General features: G+C 42.1%; 1 protein-coding gene across 1 annotated transcript in view; it reads right to left on the bottom strand.

Annotated features, from left to right (window-relative positions):
• Nucleotides 1–25,372, bottom strand: part of LOC126422867 (phosphatase and actin regulator 2-like) — a 110,711-nt gene that overhangs the window by 25,121 nt on the left and 60,218 nt on the right. The window contains exons 2-4 of the mRNA XM_050087246.1: nt 24,130–24,453; nt 6,469–6,741; nt 937–1,231 (exon numbers count right to left, since the gene is read on the bottom strand). Of these exons, the coding sequence (XP_049943203.1) occupies nt 937–1,231; nt 6,469–6,741; nt 24,130–24,453 (892 nt within the window). The remainder of the gene's footprint in view (nt 1–936; nt 1,232–6,468; nt 6,742–24,129; nt 24,454–25,372) is intronic.

Here is a 25,372-nt window from a genome sequence, read left to right as displayed (position 1 = left end):
TTGCTTAAGATCCCACTCTCTCTCATTATCTCTTTCACATCACTGATGTTTACTGATTGCTCATTCTTTTCAGGTATGATGTGTTTTTATGATACAATAAAAAAGTATTATCCTGATCATGTGTTCTCTTGAGTATTCACAATTAAACCTCAATCTATAATTAGAAGATGAACTTTAGATCACCTTATGTGATATGTAAAGTTAATTAAAGAGCCTTCAGCACTATTTTGTTTACATTTTATAGTTTGTCATACCCTGTTCATAATTGGCATGCAATTTCATTTAACATACAAATAACTATTTATCCTTTTGTGGCTCAATTTAGAACCTGCATTTTAATTAATGATGTCAAATTAGTGGCTTTATCTATATGGTTGTAGAATATTCAGTAAACAGGATTGCCAGCACATAGGATAACCATGGTGCACAATACTGATTCTGTTTCATATGCATCTGTGTAACAGTTTTGCACACCATAACATACCAGTAACTTGAGATGAAACAAATTGAAGCAACTTCATACAATAATACAAGAGTTAAAATTGTATTAATAAAATGGTAATGGAGTTACTATCTTCTGGGTAATAGGAACTTCTGTCAACGTATATAACAGAAGTGAACATCCTGAAGATTTAGAGAATGAAGAAAGGAAAGAAAATTAGTACAGAAACTGAGAAGATATGAGTTTCTTTACCCCAGTTTATAAATGGTTTAATGCTTTCTGCTGCTTACATGTTCAACATTAAAACACTCTTTCAAACATTAACTAAAATGAAAGGAAATATATGCACATATGTGCAACCCTCTCCCCCCCCCCCCCCCCCAACTCACATGTGCAATCTTACATCTCTCACTAAAATCAGAAAATTTCCTGAGTATCTATGATATATTGCTTCTAGCAAGTGTTTGAATGATATTAGCTACACACAGACTTACTTGAAGGATGTATGGTCCTGGCGCAGAGTGAGAGGCCTGCTTTCTTGTGTTGGTGTGTTCTGTGGAGTACCTGGACCGCTCCCTCCTGTATTACTGCCTCCACTACCTTTCTTTTTCAATGCAGACTTAAGTGGCACAGCATGGAATTTTGGTTCTTTTGCCGGTATCTCCTCAACACGTGTCGTGTCTATACTTGGATCAGGCTGTGGAACACGGAACAGGTAGTGTGCATCGTCTTCATCACCTTCATCATCTTCATCCTCACCTTCATCGCAGCACGAGCCCTCATCTTGATCTGATAAATAATTTCAGTATCACAAACACATCAAAAAATACACACACACACACACACACACACACACACATACACACACACACACACACACACACACACACGAGAGAGAGAGAGAGAGAGAGAGAGAGAGAGAGAGAAAAGACAAAATAATTACATTTCATCAGAATGCCCAATTAAAAAAGTCAGCTGCAATATAATGAGTACGTGATATACACAGTCAACTATGCAAACAATGAGTTATTCTTTGATACATTGTTTATTTTATTTACACAGGCTCATTTTTGCTTCCTTTTAATGAGGTAATCAAATACCTCTTATAATTTATTTCAAATCCTTTCCACGCAAAATAATCAAACAGAATTCCATATTGGGATGGAGAAGAGGAGAAGGCACAGACACACAAGGTAGGAGAGAGATAGGGGATAGGAGAAACAAGATATAATCAAACACGGGACCTTTGCCTTTCGCAGGCAAGTGCTCTACCAACTGAGCTACCAAAGCATGACTCACGCCCGGTACTCACAGCTTTACTTCTGCCAGTACCTCATCTCCTACCTTCCAAACTTTACAGAAGCTCTCCTGCGAATCTTGCAGATCTAGCACTCCTGAAAGAAAGGATATTGCGGAGACATGGCTTAGCCACAGCCTGGGGGATGTTTCCAGAATGAGATTTTCACTCTGCAGCGGAGTGTGCGCTGATATGAAACTTCCTGGCAGATTAAAACTGTGTGCCCAACCGAGACTCGAACTCGGGACCTTTGCCTTTCGCGGGCAAGTGCTCTACCAACTGAGCTACCGAAGCACGACTCACGCCCGGTACTCACAGCTTTACTTCTGCCAGTACAAACTTTACAGAAGCTAGTGCTTCTGTACACTTTACAGAGTGCTAGTTCTGCAAGATTCGCAGGAGAGCTTCTGTAAAGTTTGGAAGGTAGGAGACGAGGTACTGGCAGAAGTAAAGCTGTGAGTACCGGGCGTGAGTCATGCTTCGGTAGCTCAGTTGGTAGAGAGCACTTGCCCGCGAAAGGCTAAGGTCCCGAGTTCGAGTCTCGGTCGGGCACACAGTTTTAATCTGCCAGGAAGTTTCACATCAGCGCACACTCCGCTGCAGAGTGAAAATCTCATTCTGTGTAGATATAATCATTTTGATACGAAATATTTCAAGTAACAGTTAGCAAATGCCCACCAATAAGAGGCCTACATTTAGTGATTTTGAAACAGACATTTATTGCACTATTCTTTTCTTACATATATGTAAAATAGTGTGCATAGTTATACAATTTTATTAAAAAAGTGTTTCTTCTCAGCACAGTTCCAAAACCAAGCATGAAATTTGCTCAGTTTATAAGCTAGCAGATCAGACTACTTTAAAGAAGAAAAAGAATGCCTGTAGCAAACAAGTCAAATGAACTGAGGAAATAAAGAAACTGTATTAAGTTATAACATTAGGTTATCATGCTTACACAGTCAACACTTAAGCTTCCAGTAACTTGGAATAAACATTTTTTTCCAAAATCATTGCTACTTTTTGAAACATTTGCCTCCTACTGGAAGCAAAACATTACTGCCTCATTACTAAAAATGTGACCTCCTGGACTGATGTGAGCAGTCAATGATTTTGTCCATATTTGCTTCACTGCTAGGTCCCTTTCACCTCAGGAGCACTTTAGATGCTGTAGAAGGTTTACGTATATTGTTGTGTTATCTAATGTGTGTGATGGATGCATAAGTTACTCAGCTTCCGCATAGTTCTTCTTGCTACATGGGTCTTTGCACTGCCCTGATTATCATCACTGCTACTAGACAATATGCCCAAGTTTTAATCAGTAACACACTTCTCCCAGATGTGTACAATACACTTCAAACTGCATTGTTTCAACAGTTTTCAAGAGGTAATAATCTAAAATACACATGGTGTACTTCCATAGCATCACATATAAAGAGTGACTTACAGCGAGTGTTCTGGACCTCAACTTAACCAGCTATTTTACTTGAACGCCTGAGATTGTACATTGGTGACACAGTTCAGTCATCAACTATTGCCAAATACTGCTTTCCTGTGTGGCCTAGTAGTAGCAGTAGTAGTAGTGATTTCCAATTAAATGACACAAAGAGAATAATCACTGATAAGTCAAAAACATCATCACTCTCTAGCCTCACGTCTTCTTTATTTTTTCACCACCCAATCTCTAATGACAACCTGATGGGGTTGAATGGGATCTCAATTTCATATCTACAAAGGTTGTCTCTTCACATTCTTGTACTGGTTTCAATATCTGATGTCAACCATACATTACATATTCTTGTTGTATCCTGCTACTAGTGCAAGTGAGTGCGAGTGTGCCAAGTGTAGTGTTGCTGTGTGTGTGTGTGTGTGTGTGTGTGTGTGTGTGTGTGTGTGTGTGTGTGTGTGTGTGTGTACTTAAATTAACTGCCAACTGTCTCAGCATGGGCCGCCCACCAGTCTGTCTGTAGGAAGCATGCACACTGCACAGTCTCCACTATGGCATCTACTGGTGACTCGCACCTATATAAGTGCGGATTAGCGCAGTCTCATGCTCAATAAGTTCTTTTAGTTTGTACCACTCACATCAGATGTTCTGTGTATTGCTTATGTTGCAGCTTCTGTATGATTCTTTTGTCTTGTTATGTGTGGAGTTTAGAGAGTCTTATTTTCGCTATTATTCAGAGGTTTATTCATAAAGACATATTTGTGTTACTTACATCAGTTTTGTGTATTTCTTGGTTACTACACATTGGAGATGAGGATGAAATAATCTTTTAGTAACAAAGTAACACAAATATGGCTTCATTCATAAACTTCTGAACAATAATGGAAATAAACCTCTCATATCCCCACATATAAAAAAAAGAATCATACAAAAGGTGCAACATAAGTGATACAAAGAACAACTGGTGTGATTGGTACAAACTAAAAGAACTTAGTGAGTGAGAGTCAGCACTGCTCCACGCATACGTAGGTGCGAGTCACTGGTAGACAGCATGGCAGAGACCATGCTGTGTGTACACTTCCTACAGGTGCCCTTCAGTGGCCAGCTCATGCTGATAGAGTTGGCAGTTGATTTAGGTACACACATGCAGTGACACTACACTTGGTGCATACACACACACACACACACACACACACACACACACACACACACACAAACACACACACACACACACACACACACACACATGCTAGTAGCAGGATACAGCAATTCTTGATGTTGCTTTTCTCTTTTACAACATGCCTCTGGCTCTCTCTCAATTAAGATGTAATCTGGATTGACCAGCATAATACATGGTTGCCTATGATGTATTCCTCAATGGGAATTTTCTTGCTCTTAACACTTTCCTATTTGTTATTCTCAAAATGTTCCAGTCTTTTTTTTCCCCTTAACAATCATTCCAAAAGAAACTATCTTACAGCTATGCTTTCTTGCAGCCAGTGATATTATATTTTCAATTTTCATTTGCCAGTCTTGTCCTTTTCTTTACAAAAGACTCATTTGCTTGAGTAATTCTTCTTTATGTAACTGTTTTCATGTCTGCTGCAGCAGTTATAAAATATCATAGGAAATCCTGCAGCAAATGGAATTTTCCTTAAAAATTAAATTCATTTTATTTCGTATCACAACCTGCTTCTGTGTTACATGGCAAGCATAAACTAAATTCTAAAAGAACTTGCATATTTTACATGTGAAAAGACAACTCTCCATATCATGCAATCAACAGCCAATCTCTAAAGATCCAGTATAACAACACAGTCCGAAAAATTAATAACGCCCAAGAGACATGATACCAATACTGTGTATCATCATCTCTAGCCTTGATATTTCTCCAGGTATCCATATAAAGCTGAAGCCAGCCGTTGTTTAGATATTATAGAGCCACCAACTTTGGAGATGTTGATTGCTTTGTTTCACACTGTTCCAGATCATCCCAGACATTTCCTGTAGGAATAAGACCTAGTGATTTAGAGGGCCATTTGAGGAGCAATAGGGTGTCTCATTGTTCCTCAATCTATAAACTTACACATGATGCCCTTTGAAAACAGTTGTTGTCACCTTACAAGATGGGAGTGTCCACAGCATACTCGTCATGAATATGTAGGAGAGGGAACAAGTGTTCACCAAGAAAACTGAAGTAAGCATCCTGGTTCATATTCATGGTAACCTGAATGAGTGGACCCCAGTCATTCTACGCAACATAGCCCAAGAACATCACAGAACCACCTTCAAATGTCCACTGCATAGCTGCATGGTCAGGATGGATCTGCATTTGCTGAGAACATCAATTCCTCTATCAGTTATCATTGACAAAGCATGACACTCATTTCTGATCCCTGTCAGTTAGGATCTACTAACAATCACTGTTCTCATGTCATGTTACACAGTTATGAGACACACCCCATTCCTTGTAGACACTTTGGACAATCTGCACCAATACATCAGCAAATAGGGCACTTCAGGCGCTAGTGACTGTAGCAGTTTTGTGCCCTAAAATCATAACAAAAAATAAAAAATAAAAAAAAAGAGGGCACTGTCATTTACTGGATGGTCATAGGTACATCAAAACATGATAGCTCCTTTCCACTATGTTACATTCCCCATCAGTCTATCCTACTGTGCTATTTCCATGCAACTGACTGGCACGTACACATCACTTCACTGCCACAACTTATGTCAGTGATAGAAGGCCACAAGACTGCCTGGTATAAGGTCTACAACATCTACTGTGCTCCAAAGTGCTATTTTAAAGGTGATCACTGTGACATCCTCTGCCAGTGTCATCACTGGATAGGGTATGGAGAAGTCATAAGGTCGGCACACTGCTCTCCTGGTCATTGTCAGGTTTCTTGACCTCGAAACCACTACTAATCAGTCGAGTAGTGCCTCCGTTGACCCCATGACCATGAATGTACCCCATGCCAGTTTTCCCATAAAGAGAAGATCCACGTGGCAGTCAGCCAAGCTGACCACCAGCTACAGAGGTGGAAAGCAAGCTTATTACAAGCATAATATTTGTGGACATGCAGTACTGTGAATGATGACAGCAGCTTGTTTTGATGACAACCACACACTGGGAATTATTTCAAATCCATTTATCTGTGGTCATTATTCCTACAGATTCTGTTTCTTTTCATTTTGATGTGCTGTTATGACTCAAATATCGAAGGTAACACACATCTTATACTAGCATATGCTCTGACCTGCCAAAAGATGTGGGCTTACCATCAAACAAGAATGTGGGCACAGGCATGCCGACAGAGGTGGGTGGTGGCTGCGGAGACGAGCTGAACATGGGCGGCGGCGGGATGGGCCCGATCTCGGACACTGGGATGGGCGGCTCGGGCAGTTCAGACAGTGTGAGTGGTGCAGGGCGATCGCCGGGGCCCGTGGGCATGCCGGCCGTGGGCGGCACCGACGACGTGGAGGTGGCGACTGACACGCTGCCACCAGGGGGCGGAGGGGCCGGTGGGGGCACATCACTCACTTCTGGACCACCTGCAACACAATGAGGCCACACCTCTTACTTGTCCACTCTGGTTGCAACTCCTTGTGTATACAGTACGGCGGGTTCAGATAACTGATTTTTCAGATAACCATTTACAAAAGGATGTTGCAAGCAAACTCAGAGGAATTTGAAACAAAGAAACACTAATTTCATCATAAAACGGTACACACACATTATATATCATATCTCTCCTGAGTAACACAGAGAACCAACAGCTATTCTGTTCGTAATGCCCCGACACAGTTCTCACTGGGAAACAGAGCAAGATCCAATCACTGATGCGCTACATGTTGACACGCAGGGGGAGAAAGATGTTGTGAACAGAACAAATAGCAATTCCATCAATCCACTCCAGGGAGTTCACATGTATTCAATGCGTTGATACTGCACAGCTTAAGAATCACATGTTGTAATGCCTGCTATATGAACCAGCAGTGTATCTTAATATCACTAATGTTGGCAGTGGCTGGACACAAAACACTTGTGCTACAAAGTTGAGTGAATATCAGCTTCTATAATCTGCAAATTACTGTGAAGTGCATGACACAGGTTATTGAACATTGCATCAGTTACTCAGGCTACTTCTCATTCCATTCAAATATGGGGCATGGTAAGAATGCTTGGTTAATCATCTCTCTGCCTACTGTAACTGCATTTGCATTCTCTACAGGAGTGATATGTAAGATTGTAGTATTTGAATAGATTCCTCACTTAAATCTGCATCTTGAAACTTTATAAGTAGGCTTTCATGAGATAGTTTGTGTGATGCTCTCCCACAAGCAAGGCCATACAAATGGGGTGGTGAAATAGACCCAGTTAAGGACACAGAGTTGGCACAAAACTAAAATATTGTTACATGAGCACTCCTACCCCCTGTGTTCCTATCCTCTGTCTATGAGGAGAATGCTTTCCCTTCACCCGCAATTGCAAACGCGTGCTGGTATCACAGTGTCATTTCGTCCAAGCAGTATAATAAAGAAACCACTACTACAGAATAGATGTCCATCGCAAACATGATTTCAGTGGCAACAGTGCACTTGGTTCATACATTTGAAGCCTACACAGCTCATCAATATTCAACAGTGGAGTTTTTGCTGCTATTCGGATACTGTATTATAGAACCTCAAATGTAAGTGAGTGGGTGTTGAAGGAAATATGCTATTTGACCAAGAGGTTCTGATTTTTGCCAACTTCGGCTGACTGAAGACTGGACCAAGACTGTTAGGGTTAGAGTGCTTCAAAGTATTTGATAGGATAATAAGTGAAATAAAAAACAGACCGCAAATATCTCACACCAGTTCATTTCATTTTAATTTCCTGTCCTGAATCACACTAAATGAAAGCTCTGTAATTTATCTTGCAAATTGTGCATCTGATTTTGTCACCAAAGCTGGAGATATTGATACAGGGTGATAGTTAATGAAACTAGAGATATTGATACAGGGTGATAGTTAATGAAATGTCCATTTTTAAGTTCTAGGTGAATTGGGTACTGACACAGCATACATTTGGATATTTTGAAGGTTTTTTCCTCAATGCATGGGTTAACAGACTCTTATCTAAACATCAAAATGGCTTTGAGGATATTTATGAAAATAGCAAAGGCTGTGACATATTGTGAATGTATTTTCACCCAATTAAAGCTCTAAAGAAGCCTTTCCCTCGGCCCGAGACTGTAAACGCACGCTGTTGGCACAGCGTCATTTGCTCCAGGTCCCAGATAGCACAGTAAGCCGGTTTCAAACTTGTTTCCAGCTGTAAAGTTCAAGTATATAAGCTTGATCAAAGCTGGAATATTCAGGCCTGTTAGCTGGATTCAAGCTTGAAACAAACATCAAAGTTGGCAGAGTTCAAGCTATATTTCAAGCTTGACTTATCAAGCTTGGCTCCAGCTGTATCTACACACGTGGAATACAGCCTAGTATTTACAGCTTGTTTTAAGCTATATAAATATTAATCTGAATTTATTGAACCTAATTAATTAAATAAATATCAGAATGGAAATGGTGTGAAAAAATTATGAAGAAGTTTTAATTTATTTGTGCCACGTATTAGAGAGTTAGTTTAAAATGACCTCTTTTTGCACAACAACTTGTAATATGTATTCTTAGCTGGTAATCCATTTCACTTTTATCCAGGCTCAATTTTTCTACGTAAAAGAATATGGTATTCCTTACGTTACGTAATATTTAACATTTGTAACATTAACGTACCGAACTGTTTTCTAGTATAAAACAAACTTGTCAACAAACCACAACCATTAACGCGCGTCACAAAGGTAAAATGGCCGTAAACATAGCAATGCACAGAAAAGTAAATAAAATAAGATAAAACAGAACTGGAGACAGCCATACTAAAACCAAACTCCGCGCCGTCATGACATCACACACGACAACACCCTTACGTCACGGCTTATAAACGCTTGTGGCGCTTCCCGTGGACGTCTATGGAAGCTATGCTGCGCGCGCTTCTGCTGTACAGCCTTCCAGGGAAATTACAGTTTATTTCAAGCTTGGGAAAATTATTTTAATTCAAGCTAAATTTTTACAGCTTGATGTAAACTCTGTAACAGGTTGATTTTTTAATCTTGAATTTTCAACTGAACCTAAACTCAATACCCACCTTGAAACAAGCCGTGTAACAGGTTGATTTTTCAATCTTGAATTTTCAACTGAACCTAAACTCAATATCCACCTTGAAATAAGCTTGAGTGCTAGCTGGGGTAGTACAGAAAGAATTACGAAATAGACGTCACATGGGATATGTGTCAACAGTGCGCTTGGTTCGTGCAGGTGACGCCTAACAGCTAGCTCATTTTTAACAACGGAATTTTGCTACAGTATTGTAGGATCTCTAATGTTGGTGAGCGGGTGCGGAAGCAAATATGCTGTTTAACGAAGCCTTTGAGTTTTGCCAATTTCTGCAACCTGAGGGCTGCAGGGATCATGTTTACGCTAGAGTACTCGTAAGTATTGAATGGAATATAAATAAAACGGAAAACCGACCTCGCTTATAACTCACCATTTCATCTCAATTTCATTTTTTTCAGGAACGCGTTAAATGGAAGCTCCGGTAACTTATATTGAAATATGTGCAGCAGATTTTCGTGGAAAATATAGCAGAAATATCGATAGAGCTGAGCTAGTTAACGGATCAGCGTCTTTCAAAATTCCGCGAGAAACAGCTGATGAGTAGCACTGACATACTTCCTGTTTGGATATTTTAAAGTTTTTTTTCTCTTCGGAGTATAGATAAGGAGATGCTTATTGAAACATCGAAATTACCTTGGAGGATATGTATGATAACTGCAGAACGGCAGCATCTTGTCAACATGGTTTCATTAAGTTAAAGATGATGTAAAAATTACCCAAGGTTGAGTAGGGGTGTAGCAAACTGTCACATTCAGCTGTCTTGTCGACAGAATATGATACACTCGCTAAAATTCTTAATGAAATAATCAATGAGTGTGCTTCGCTGAGAGCAAGGAAATGGAATGTAAAATTATAGTAGAAACACAATCCTCGCAAAGGAATGTCTTCTGAACACTTAATCCTAGCTCTCTCTCTCTCTTATTTACAGTTATTGATTTCTGCGCAATAAATAATTCTGTTCCTTATTATACATCACACTAAAACAGTATGACATACATTGTTTTATTTCTAGCTTTTTTAGAAAGTTACGCAATTGTTTTGTTAACTGCAACGCTGCATTTAATTTGTTGTATGCAATATTTCTTATCTCGATAGATCCTTTAAGTATTATTATATTAAATGACATAACATTTAAGTTACAGATTAAAAAATTTCGTAAATCTTTGTAGAAGAAATTGTGAAAAGGTACTTTTTCTAGGAGGGATGGGGAGAGGGGACACAGCTCTGACAGTTCCGCAAACAGCACACGATCTCCTCAATACGGCCCTGGTTCATAGCAAGGACCGTTAATTTGATTGTGCTGTATCTTGTACAGAGAGACAGATGTCTAGTTTTCCTTCATTTTCTGCTGGAGTTTCAAACACTGAAAACTTTATGTAACACGACAGGAAAAAAATCCATTGTGGACACATCAGAGGCTTGCAGGTGTTTCTATAAACAGAAGCAGTGTATAAACACGTAACATGCATTGCTCCTTCCATACATTGTATTGCCTGGAACATTCAACTCGCCTTTGGTGTCTTATTCTAAAATACTCGGCTTACGATCCTCCTCCGCCCATACAATTTTCTCCCTAAACTTTTGAGGCAGGCTCTAGAACTGAGAAGTATTACAACAATTTTATGATAATATGGTATCTATGAGCTGAAATGCCAATATTTGAGACACATTCGTAGTGAAATTGCATAAACTGAGACACAATGTCTTCATCGTAAGGTAGTCGACCAGGAGTGACGTTTCTCCCTATGCTTTTATTTGTTTAAACACAATTTTCATGTAGTACATGTTTATGGCTATAAGGATAGGCACTTCATTGACTCTTTATCATTTATATTTAATCTTCTCTCCAGGTTTCACACACAAAACTAAATTTTCAGTTTCTTACATGTAGAACAACAAATTATCTTGGAGGCACAACACATTAGATGTTTTTTGGAGCTACCTCCCAGGCAAAGAACACACTAACGCCTTCCAACACAACACATCACACAAATCTGCAATAACCTCCCATATAAAAGATACAGGTCATCCATCTGACAATACAGAAAGCAAACTTGAAATACTACATACACTGAACAGACAACACAGAATGTCTTTATATGAAGAACGAGAGATCAGTATACACAGAAAGAAACTTGGGGAACACCTACTCAATGACGTCAGTGAAACAGGCACAATCAACTTTTGAAAAAGATTTGATAAAGTACTTAAAGAATTTTCATAATTTACAGTTTTAATGTACAGCAACTAATGTAATCACTCCCATTCATCCCTCGATAAGTTCAACCTACAGTACATATACATGATCTGTTCAAATATTTTTATACATAAGAAATTAATGTAATAATTAAAAGTGTGCACAAATCTATATTCAAGAGCAACCCATTAACATTTTTTTAAAACAAAATGAAAACATTTTTGTGTACATGACCATTTAATGATGGTCGAAGTAAAGAGGATATAAAATGTGGACTGGCAATGGCAAGGAAAGCGTTTCTGAAGAAGAGAAATTTGTAAACATCGAGTATAGATTTAAGTGTCAGGAAGTCGTTTCTGAAACTATTTGTATGGAGTGTAGCCATGTATGGAAGTGAAACATGGACGATTAATAGTTTGGACAAGAAGAGAATAGAAGCTTTTGAAATGTGGTGCTACAGAAGAATGCTGAAGATTAGATGGGTAGATCACATAACTAATGAGAAGGTATTGAATAGAATTAGGGAGAAGAGAAATTTGTGACACACCCTGACTAGAAGAAGGGATCGGTTGGTAGGACATGTTCTGAGTCATCAAGGGATCACCAATGAAGTATTGGAGGGCAGCATGGAGGGTAAAAATCATAGAGGGCGACCAAAGACATGAATGCACTAAGCAGATTCAGAAGGATGTAGGTTGCAGTAGGTACTGGGAGATGAAGAAGCTTGCACAGGATAGAGTAGCATGGACAGCTGCATCAAACCAGTCTGAGGACTGAAGACCACAACAACAACACAACCATTTAGTCATTATTATTGCATCCAATGTAGCAGCACTTTCACAAAAAAGTATATGTTGCTACCTAATACAGTAACTGAGTTGTGTACATGTCATTATTTGGGTGCAACCCATTCATGTCGTTAAAAAAGAAAAACATATTTTTGTAGAAACCATTTAATCTTGTATCTCTGTATCCAATGTAAACAAACATGTCTGTAACATGTGCAACATCTTTGAAATGACAGTGTAAATGTAATATGCAGTGGAGACAGCATGCAGACCTTTTACACTCTACTGGCCCTGTAAATACAATTCGCTGCCAGAAATTCATGTTTTTTTTTTAGCGTTTAAAGTGTCTTTTCTAAACGAAAAGATGTAAAATAACCTACACTACCCTTGGTCTGTGACTGTGAAAAGATGTCTGTACTCTTCACCAACATCAGCCGTGTGTACAAACAATTCTCCACCTGAAGATGCTAAGGTGAACCATCGAAATGCATAGAGAAAAAAAAAAAAAAAAAAAAAAAAAAAATATATATATATATATATATAAAAAATAAAAAACCTGTTTTATTTGTTTTGAAAGTTTTCCCGTCATTAAAGACAAATTTGCACGCCTCTGTGTAAAAGTTCTATTGCCAATGCGCTGGCCAGTTTGGTGATTTCTCCATTGCTCTGAGTATGTGTTGTACGAACCTTGGGTTGTGGCAGATCATGATGTTGTTCTCTCATTCACAGCGTACACTAAATTTAAATGCATTGTTTATAGTGTTTCCAGTAAGCTTAAAATAAAAGTCCTGTTGTAGGAAGTTGCTGGTGAATAAAGCTAGCTCATGAATATGTAGTTGGAAATACAACAATATTGGACATTAAAAAGAACAGTAATGCTCTTACAAAAAGTACAGGTGTACTTGACAGTAAACAATGAACTTTGGTTGGGAAAAACAAAGGAATGACAAAAAACAGTATTCAAACTCTGCACGAAGCTTGAAATAAGCTCCTTCCTTCAGGTGAGTCCGTTACTGCAACTGAAGATCCATATTACAAACAATTTTGTATCCAGTCTGGCTGGGCTGATTATAGTCTTCAGAATTTGATGAATCTGATCAGAAAAATATCCAGGACTGGATGGAACGTGTTTTCCAAAACTGAAGCTCTATTTGAATGATCATTTTGAACTTTTCATACTAAACTATGTATTATTTCTTTATGACGTCATTGCCACAGGCTCCATAGTTGTGTCTTTGCAGATGTCGGTAGAAGTAAAATTGTGCATTTTACAAAAAAGCAATATCCTGGGACTATATCATCAGTGAGCTGCAGTTACAGTTGCTCAACTTGTACAAATATCTGGTTCTTACAGTCTGTAGGGAAATGAAATGGAGCAATGAAGTAAGCTCACTCATAGGTAGAGTGGGTTACTGAATTCCGGTCCATTGGTAGGATACTAGAGCAATGTAATCATTCTAAAAAGCAGACCCATCCTAGAATATTGATCAGCTGTGTGGAACCCATCTGAAATAGAACAAACAGGGAATGCTGAATGCATGCAAAGGACAGCATGTATTGTCACAGGTTCATTTGACCTGTTGGCAGAACCATAGCGAGGTGATATACCACACCTGACAGAACTGCCAAAGCTGTGCCCCCTCCCCCTCCTCCTGCCACCCCCTCCCCCCCCCCCTCCCCAAGGAAAAAACTGAAATTTTCCATTTTTTCTAAAAAGTTTTACAAAAATTTTATTATTTTATGAGTAGGGTTCATAAAATGGTGCAGTATTGAAAAATATCAGTTAATTGAACTATACTGACACTTATTTCAAACAAAAAATTAAATGTTTCTTTGTCATAAATAAATTACAAATTGTATCTACTTTCTAAAAAATTAAAAGTAAAACAAAATCTGTCTCGTAATGTTTAAAGCAGCTATGGTGCATTTTTGCATGATGTATAACGAAGAACATATTTCATTTCTTCTTAATAAATGATTGGTAATTCATGAATAATTAATAATTAATGATATAAATACAAGAAAAGTGGCTAAAGTTAAGCCTTGAGAAAAATATCCCTTTGCACAAATTTTTATTATAGTTTTACTTTGCATTTTCTTGTTTTGGGCGAAGCAGACTTTTTGAGTATGTCATTGAACAGATGTGTAGTATTCAATTGAGATAATAGTTAAATTTGACAGTTTGTTTTTACCCATCTTTCACCGCTAAGTACGTGTGTCTATGGGTGGGGAGGGAGTATCTCGAATACAGCGAAGCTGGTCGAATGTTGACGTGCTACTGTCGTGAGCATCCACGGAAAGAGATGTGAGGACGGTGAAACTACCACTAGGCGCTGAAGGGTTCGACATCCACGACTCTTCACAGAAGGTGCAATTCGGAGGTTTGTTCTGTTACGTAAAGTAGGATGGGGGTGGGGGGGGGGGGGGGGTGATCTGTGGCACCTCTGCCGAAAGAGCACAATGCTAGTGCATGCACAAGTGTTGCGGAACACACCACTCTTCGGGTTCGGCTCGAAACGTGCAATGCGCCACGAAAGCAGGCTGGTGGGAGTAGTATTACGCTATGGGACCTGCGGTTGCGTTGGACCTGTGGCAGTAATCAAAGACACGCTGACAGCTGTGAACCACCTTCATCCCTTCATGCTTTGTGTTTTCCCCATCAACGAAGTCATCTTTCAGCAGTATAACTGTCCTAGTATCGGAGTCAGAACCGTGCTACAGTGGTTTGAGGAGGATTATAGTGAACTCATGCTGATCTCTCGGGGCCAAAGTCGCCTGATGTAAATTCTATGGAACCCATCTGGGTCACTATCGGGCGCCATCGCCACGTACGCAAATCAGCGGCCTGTTGTTTACGCGAATTACTTGACCCATGCATAGACATCTAATGCCTTCACAAACCTACCAACAAATTGTCGGATCCCTGATACGCAGATTCAGTTATGTTCTTCGTCCCAAAGACGGGCAAACAAGCTATTAAGCAAGTGATCATAAATTTTGACCCATCAGAGTATTTTTCCAACCCTAATTTGAGACACCCGTTCCTTTACGGGAGCCACTAATGCACAATATGGATTGGTGCAAATAACCGTGTTACAGTAGGGAAAATTTCTGAACTGAAAAAAAAGGAGAGAGAGGCTTTCGCTTACTCCAGGCCGTAGTATATTAAAACGGGATACGACAAGATGGCTACAGATGAAGTAACTACCATCTTTGCATAGCAAACAAAGAAAATTCTTCTAATTTCAGATGCACTCAAGGGCAAAACTATACAGTGAGAACCGATGTTTTTGACCAGCCACTAGATTTCGTGAGATTGGTTGCAAGGGGCGGCATAGACCGTAACACTTACAAGCTTAGGGAAAGCACTTAGGTGACCGGCAGCTCGTGGCATCGACACCAGGAATGCGTGGCCTCATCTTCCACGTCCTTCGATACCATATTCTCACGAAGCGATGGAAAAGTTATGATCGCAGGGCATTACTGGCCAGAAGACCTCATCTGGGGTTGTTTTTACACCTGGTGCAGAATAGGCCATGGTAAACGAACGAGAAACGAATGAGACTCGAGTGAGTAATGAATGAAGCGAAGTTCTGTGTATCCGGCCGTGCGGTGTGCTTCCACGGCTAACGTAGTATACGTTGCCAACCCTGCAGAGAAACTGCGCTGGCCTACCCTTGTTGAGTTGGGTTGGATTGTTTGGGGGCAGAGAACAAACTGCGAGGTCATCGGATTAGGGAAGGACGGGGAAGGAAACCGGCGTGCCCTTTCAAAGGAACCATCCCGGCATTTGCCTGGTGCGATTTAGGGAAATCACGAAAAACGAAAATCAGGATGGCCGGACGCGGGATAGAACCGTCGCCCTTCCGAATGCGATTCCAGTGTGCAAACCACTGCGCCACCTCGCTCGGTCCTTGTTAAGTCCTAAAGATGGGGGGCGAAGACTTACGCGAGGCCAATTAGAACATCTCCCTCGGAGACGATTTGGGCCACGAGCAAAATTTGAATGGAAACAGATTTGTCAAATGGTCAGTACCGTACAGGGATTTTTTTAAATAAACATGATTTATAGTAATCACATATTATTCTGACATTATTGTTTGATAGTCTATCCTAGTTTCAGAAAAATGCGCATAACTAATTTATTGGGATGGATTTTTTTGCTTAATATACGTGTAATCGACCTGTGATTGCGGTCATTCAATTAGTACTTTCATCAACTGTCAGAATGTGTGATCAAAATTTAGGTGAACTGATTTGTAGCACACTCTTTGTTTCTAATGGCTGGATGTAACCGAGCGAGGTGGCGCAGTGGTTAGCACACCGGACTCGCATTCGGGAGGACGACGGTTCAATCCTGCGTCCGGCCATCCTGATTTAGGTTTTCCGTGATTTCCCTAAATCGCTTCAGGGAAATGCCGGGATGGTTCCTTTCAAAGGCCACGGCCGACTTCCTTCCCCATACTTCCTTAATCCGATGAGACCGATGACCTCGCTGTCTGGTCTTCTCCCTCAAATCAGCCGGCCAGCTGGATGTAATGGCTGAATTGGCCTTGCCAGTGTGGGCATGAAAAATCCTTGATGTACACTCAGGCTTAATGCTTCTCTCTGTACCTTCTTTTTATACCTGCAGATCGCCTATTCAGCTACTCTATCGTCAAAAGCCAGCACATCGATTTTGACCAAAATCTAATAGTGACTACACCCCATTTTACGCAGTGCATATGTACACACCGTCCTCCTGCCACCATGACGGCATGAAGTACGACGTATATTAATTAAAATTATTGCGTCTAGATCTGATTCTGCGCAATCACCTTCATACGAGGGCTATCCACAAAGTACATTACGTTTTGGAATTAAAAATAAATAAAGTATTGGAAAAAAATTTTATTATATACAGATGAAAGCCACACTTAAATACTACTTTTCTACATAGTTGCCATTTAAATTAAGGCACTTATCGTAGCGATGGACGAGCTTGGAAATTCCTTCGTCGTAAAATTCGGCCGCCTGCGCCTTCAACCACGTGGTTACCTCTTCTCGAAGCTGTGCGTCGTCATCAAAACGCTGCATAGCCAACCACTTCTTCATTGCTGGGAATAAGTGGAAGTCGCTCGGTGCCGGGTCGGGACTGTACGGCGGATGAGGAAACAACTCCCACTTAAAAGATTCGAGAACTTCACGAGTGGCATTTGCCGTGTGGGCCCGGGCGTCGTTGTGACTCAGGAAGATCTTTGAGCCCAACTTTCCCCTGCGCTTGTTTTGTATTGCTCTTCTGAGGTTGTGCAGAGTTTGGCAATACCTTTGAGAGTTTATTGTAGTGCCTCTTTCCAGGAAATCCACAAAAATCACACCTTTTCTGTCCCAAAAGACAGTCGCCACGTGGTTAAAGGTGCAGGCGGCCGAATTTTACAACGAAGGAATTTCCAAGCTCGTCCATCGCTACGATAAGTGCCTTAATTTAAATAGCAACTATGTAGAAAAGTAGTATTTAAGTGTGACTTTCATCTGTATATAATAAAAAAAATCCAATACTTTATTTATTTTTAATTCCAAAACGTAATGTACTTTGTGGATAGCCCTCGTAATAGTCCCATTGGCAACGAATACACCGCTCTGCCACTTTTGAAATACATCCTCGCAGTATTTCTTTGTTAGGGTGATCAGTACCCTCAGCTATTTCGCTTGAATATCCTTGACAGTATCAACTATTTCTCCCTTAAACTTTATTTTCATATCTGATAAGAGCAAGAAATTTCAGTTTGCGATGATATGAAACCTCATACGTGAGCAACATATGTAATACACAGGCTAAAATGGGAACTTTCCGTCGTGATACACAAGACCCATATTTATCACACTTGGTTGCGATGTTGATCACAGAACAGTTGTTAAATGATTGAACTTTTATTCCATTCGGAATTGATGTTCACCATCAACATGAGTATGCAGTGTGACACTCAGGGACACGAATGTTCTCTTGTATTTATTGAGGCATGGAAACTGACAGCCTCCAAATGTCATATTGAGGAATTTGTTGGCATGCCTGAAACAGATGCTATGTCAGTCCATGTAGATGGCTGATGGAGGCTGACATGACAGTATACAGGGGCTGGCAAAAATGTGGAAAAAAGATGCTAGCCAAGCCTGCAGGTTGCACTGCTGTATTTGATCACCGCAATGTCATCAGTGCATTGCAAGTGTCAGTCGTGGTCAGAACAGTGTTCTGTGTAGTTGTGAGTGCGTTATATCAGAGCTAAGAAAATTTGAACGTGGGCAAATTGTTCGTACTCCTATGGTAGGTGCTTCCGCAAGCAAGGGACCCTCAGTGTTTCAAGAGCACCGTATCGAAGATATACACCGCATACAGGGAAAGCGGAAGATCATTATCCGCTAAGTCACAGCGCGGTTGAAAGTGTGTGTTGAGTGACAGACGTTCACTGAAGAGGACTTGTGACGAAAAATAAGCTGCGAAAGTCACTGCAGAATTGGATGTCGCACTCGTGAATCCTGTCCGAATCATAACGACACGAAGAGAGCCCCATAAGCAGGGAAACGCAGGACGAGCTGAAATTCCATAACCACTCAACAGTGATGCAAATGCCAGTTAAAGGAAAACATGCTGCAGAAGCCATAAAACGTTAACTATGGAGCAGCTGAAGGAAGTCTTTTGGTCAGATGAGTCTCGTTTCGCACTATTTCTAACTTCTGGACGAGTTTACGTCCCAAAAGTGAAACATGGTGGGGGTTCGATGATGACTTGGGCAGCCATATTGTGGTATTCCATGGCGCTCACGGTTACCCTGGAAGATAGCATTACTGCTGGGAATTATATAACCATTTTGGCTGATGAGGGTTATCGCCTGGACAGTATTTGTTCCCCAAAGGCGATGCTGTGTTCCAAGAACACAGGGCTCTGCTCACACATCTCGAATCGTCCAGGATAGTTTTGAGACCACAGGAATGAATTGTCGCATCTCCCCTGGTCACCAGTCACCAGATCACAATATTACTGAGCCTTTGTGATCTACTTTGGAGAGAAGGGTGCATAATGCTCTCCACCACCATCACCGTTACCTGAACTTGGCACTATTATACAGGAAGAATGGTATAAGAATCACTTGAAAACCATACCGGACCTGTATTTGTGCCGGCCGAAGTGGCCGTGCGGTTAAAGGCGCTGCAGTCTGGAACCGCAAGACCGCTACGGTCGCAGGTTCGAATCCTGCCTCGGGCATGGATGTTTGTGATGTCCTTAGGTTAGTTAGGTTTAACTAGTTCTAAGTTCTAGGGGACTAATGACCTCAGCAGTTGAGTCCCATAGTGCTCAGAGCCATTTTTGAACCTGTATTTGTCCGTTCCGAGACGACTGGAAGCTGTTTTAATGCCAGTCGCTTTTTTATACTGTGTTACTTATGGCAATGTGCTGTGTTTCTCCAACCCCTTGCGTTTTCCCACCGTATCCCAGACACGTTCCGTGGGTGACAAATCTAGGAACTGGGCTGGCCACAGAGCTGTATATTCTTCATGATATTTATGGTATGAACTACTGTGTAGGGTCTTTTGTTATCCTGTTGTAATATGCTATCTGGTAGCTGCTCATGAAGGGCACCACAACAAGGTTTAACATTCTTGCCACATAATGGCGAGCATTCAGCCTCCTTTCAACACTCACCAAATCATTGCCGATGTCATGTCAAATAGATCACCACACCATAATTTCACCGAGTTGGAGAGGTGTGGGTATCAGTAATCACTGTCTCCTACGATCATTAACCGGGTCGTCTGCGGACATTTTGGCGTTGATTTGGCCGCTACAAATAGAATCGAAACTCAACGCCGAACAGCACAGAATGCCACTCAATTTCCTAGTTGATTTGGCTCTACAAGATGCATGTTTCTGTTCGTCGTATGGCGTTATCCGTAAAATATGCGTGGCAACTCAAGATCTCGAATCACTTTCCAGTAATATGTACCCGACGTCTCGCGGTGACACACCGCCTGTAGTGTCTGCTCGGATTTCACCTGTCGCCATTTGCTGTTCTTCAGAGCCAGGTGGACAATCCTACAATATCCTCTTGGTTTAGTCCTTCTGGGACGACGTGTTCCAAATCTTCTTGACACACTGTCGCCCCGAGTCCATCTCGGGTCACGACTCGTTCAGAGCCACTGCATTACAGCCCGTTGTCTGTGCGTTCTGTCGGTACAATGCTCCTGCGTTCCTCGTGCCAATGATTCGACGTTTCCCAAAGTTCGAAAGATGGGCGATGAGCTTCACTTGCGAGTCATATAGTCTTGCAATGTTACAATCTCCACCTTATAACTTCCTGTAATGTTATACTTCGAATAGCCATCATATTCCCACACCATTCTTCATATGCAGGAATGCCATTTTTGTCTACTGAAAAGAAACCCACATAAGGATGAAATTTTAAACAACGTATCTCACTGGCTTAGAAATACTGGTTTTTTTAATTTGGTAGCGTTTGTCGAGGTGTTCATTTTGTAACACTTTTCAGTATCTGTCATAATATGTAAACGTAAGAAAAGTCGAAGCCATGTAAGAAAGGTGGTCCGAAGACCATAGCGGCAAATGAGATAGATGGCGTCGTCATGAGACACTGGACTCGCGTTTGGGAGTACGAAGTTGAAATCCCTTCCGGTCACCCAGATTTTGGGTTTTTTGTAGTTTTCCTATTTAGGTGATGATGAATGCTGGATGGATCTTTTGACAAAGACACGCCTGATTCCCCCTCTCCACTCCTGTCCAATCCGAGTTTGTGCTCCGACCACAATGCTGTCGCCATCGGCGGGAGGATGACGTCGACGATCTTTCTTTATAATAATTGCAGTACAAAATCAGCGAAGAGAAGGCTGTGGTAGACGTATATGAAAGGAGATAGGAAGAGGGCAAGGAATGAAAATCTTTGTTTGGCTTTGGGTGAACAGAGTGAAACGTGGGTTGTGATTTACGTGGACTTAATACAGGAAGTATACAATTATGTCAAGAGTTAGTTAAGCTGTTACTTTATATCGGTTTATCATGAAAGCCTTAATTAAGACTTTTTGGTAAGTCAGTTTATTGTAAAACAGTTACCAGCCACTTATTGATGGAACAGTTAAATCACGTTGTTTATTGCCATTGCCTATTTCGAACAGTCAGGTTATCTTCGAATGGCTTCAGTACGTTTAAGAGAGGTGTTATTAATGGTCTGTTCCATTGTTTTCGTGTCATAATACTGCTTTAAGTCCGACAGACTGAAGACGAAACTTAAGAAACAATGGTATTAGACCTACTATGTGATTCGAAAAAAAATGGTTCAAATGGCTCTAAGCACTATGGGACTTAACATATCAGGTCATCAGTCCCCTAGACCTGGAACTACTTAAACCTAACTAACCTAAGTACATCACACACACACACACACACACACACACACACACACACACACACACACACATGCCCGAGGCAGGATTCTAACCTGCGACCGTACGAGCAGCGCGGTTCCGGGCTGAAGCGCCTAGAACCTCTCGGTCACATCGGCCGGCTATGTGATTCGTTTAGTTACAGTAAAAACGCCCCAGACGTTGTGTACAAATGTAGCAATGAAGCATTAAAACATGGTGAGACATGTCTCTGTTCACAGCAGGATAAATCACTGAATTTTAATCTTTCTAGCTTTAGAAAAAGATCTTTAGTGTAGCGTCATAAGAATTTTTTACTCTGCTACTCTTCTAAACGTCCACTTCTCCCAATTTGTTACAGCTGCCAGACTGAATTCTCCCACTATTACCATAGCACGATTGCGGAATATACATGACCCAGTGTTAACCTTTTGCAGATGGTGCCGGTTCTTAAACACAGTACTCTAACAAACTGACATGGTCGGAAATGAATGCGGTGTATAGCTGTTCTTTAAGTTCATAGCACGGGCGTACCGAGGTCATGGCGAGAGAAGCACCGGCCGACGGCGCAGGCACAGAGGGGGCGCAAAAACTAACAAAAAAGGGACGATTTAAGGATTAACGGGGAGGTACGTGAGTTCTCCTGCCCCAAGTGTCTCTCACCTCTTCCACCTGATTCATCACATCCCGTCCCTCTTCCACTTGCCTCCTCACACCCTCCTCCTTTTCACCTGCCATATACCGCTCTCGGCCTTCCATTTGCCTCTTACATCTCCCCATTCTCTCCATCTCTGCAGCAGAAATCGTGCGATGGCGTTCGACTGGGGTTCGAATCCTGGTGGTGTACTAAATTTTTATTGCCAATATTTGGTGGACAACGGGAGGAGAGGTGGCGGCATAAAGTTTTTAATCATCAATCTTTGCGCTAATGTCGTGGATTTAATTACACACACACACACACACACACACACACACACACACACACACACACACACACACTATTACAGTCAGCAAAACTTAACAGATACATTAACATAAAGAGCTCTCATACTCTGCGACGGAAGGGGTCTACCAATGTGGAGTTTAGGGAAAAGACTTCCTATTCAGTGGCTCAACGTGCCCTCAGGGGCTTCCCAGCCTATCATGCTGTATGGCTTTACTTTACTTTAACTCTCCCCTTCTCTCACTCCGATTCCTTCTTCCCTGCCTCTCTGTCCATCCTCCCCACCCCAACCCCTCAATCTCTCTCTCTCTCTCTCTCTCTCTCTCTCTCTCTCTCTCTCTCTCTCTCTCTCAAAAATCGCCATCTCCTACTCCTCCCTCTGTCTGTCTGTCTGTCTGTCCACCTCATTCTACCTCCTCCCTCTGTGTCCATGTCCTGTGTCATCCCATTTTCACCACTACCCTCAACCCTAATGGGAGATAAGTGGTTCTTACCCCCATGGTAATTCTTTCCAGACAATAAATGATGTGTGTACCAAATTTGTTTGAAATCAATCTCAAGGCTTGGAAGGAGATGTGAAAAATACATAATACATACATGCATAGATACATACATCGCTTTTTATTATGTATTAACTTTTTAGCCATGTCTTCACCAAAATACATTTACCACACATATAATGCACACATATCTCCCTCCCCTCTCTCTGTCCCACTATCTGTTGTCCTCCTCCTCCTCCCCGATTTTCTGAGTTCATCTCGCCCTTCCACTCTCACTATCCATCTCCTCCTCCCCCCCTCCATCTGCTCAGCTGTGCCCATCCGCATAAATACCCACCGGAAAGTATCCAATACCACCCACACAACACACTAGTTGTGCAGGGCAGCCTACATGTCAGATATTAGCAAACCTTTTCATCCTCCCCACCTCTATTGGAGTTAGATGGTTGTTACCCCCACAGTATTTCACTCCAGACAATAAGTAGTATGAGTACCAAAGTCGACACACACACACACACACACACACACACACACACACTCTACGTGAAAATTCTCCTGTTTCTTGTCTGTAGCTGTCCCACCTGTCCAATTTATTCATACAGCAAATTCCAGCAGAAACACCTGCAATATGAAAAGGAATCCGACACAATCACTGCCACGGAGACAGGATAATTTCTCTAGGGGTAAGAAATTGATTTCTGGGGGTAGGAAAGAAAGCGACAGTTAGGAAAAGACTACGAGAAGAGTTAAACGAGTTACAACTTCGCGATTAATGTTCCGGGCAGTGTCGATTCGTGCACTGCCACTGACTGCTCGGTAAAGCGAGGCGCGTGTTGTGATACGGGCAGCCAAAGAATGTAGGGAAGCGAGCAGTAAGCGGGCTGTGAGCACCTGCGTGGGGCGGCGAGCCCCGCGACGCGCAGTGGTCGGCGTGGTAGCAGAGCAGGCGGCGCGTGAGGCGGCCGGGGCCCTGGCCGGCGCCCGCCCCCGCCCCCGGGCCCAGCGAGGACGGCCGCTCGGGCCGGGCGCCCGCGTCCGCCTGCTGCGGGGGCGGCGCGGAGGCGGCGGCCGCCTGCTGCTGGCTTTGCAGCCCGGGGGCGGCCGAGGAGGAGGCGGTGGGGGCGGCCGGCGCACCCTCGCCGTGCGACGCGACCGGCGCCGCCGCCGGCAGCGACAGCGATCCGTTCACTTGCTCAGTCTTCTCCTTCCTCGGCTCTGCAACACGACACACACGCCGCTGGCTCAGAATCGCGGCCTCCTCGGTATTTCCGTCCGAATCAAAGTACACTACAGGCCATTAAAATTGCCACACCAAGAAGAAATGCAGATGATAAACGGGTATTCATTGCACAAATATATTATACTAGAACTGTCATGCGATTACATTTTCACGCAATTTGGGTGCATAGATCCTGAGAAATCAGTACCGAGAACAACCACCTCTGGCCGTAATAACGGCCTTGATACGCCTGGGCATTGAGTCAAACAGAGCTTGGATGGCGTGTACAGGTACAGCTGCCCATGCAGCTTCAACACGATACCACAGTTCATCAAGAGTAGTGACTGGCGTATTGTGACGAGCCAGTTGCTCGGCCACCATTGACCAGACGTTTTCAATTGGTGAGAGATGTGGAGAATGTGCTGGCCAGGGCAGCAGTCGAATATTTTCTGTATCCATAAAGGACCGTACAGGACCTGCAACATGCGGTCGTGCATTATCCTGCTGAAATGTAGGGTTTCGCAGCGATCGAATGAAGGGTAGAGCCACGGGTCGTAACACATCTGAAATGTAGCGTCCACTGTTCAAAGCGCCGTCAATGCGAACAAGAGGTGACCGAGACGTGTAATCCCGTACCATCACGCCAGGCGATACGCCAGTATGGCGATGACGAATACACGCTTCCAATGTGCGTTCACCGCGATGTCGCCAAACACACATGCAACCCTCATGGTGCTGTAACCAGAACCTGGATTCATCCGAAAATATGACGTTTTGCCATTCGTGCACCCAGGTTCGTCGTTGAGTACACCATCGCAGGCACTCCTGCCTGTGATGCAGCGTCAAGGGTAACCGCAGCCATGGTCTCTGAGCTGATAGTCCATGCTGCTGCAAACGTCGTCAAACTGTTCGTGC

Source organism: Schistocerca serialis, chromosome 1 (genome assembly GCF_023864345.2).
Source record: "Schistocerca serialis cubense isolate TAMUIC-IGC-003099 chromosome 1, iqSchSeri2.2, whole genome shotgun sequence".
Classification (NCBI taxonomy): Eukaryota; Metazoa; Arthropoda; class Insecta; order Orthoptera; family Acrididae; genus Schistocerca; species Schistocerca serialis.
Note: the sequence above shows the minus strand (reverse complement) of the source record. Positions and strands in the feature narration are given on the sequence as shown.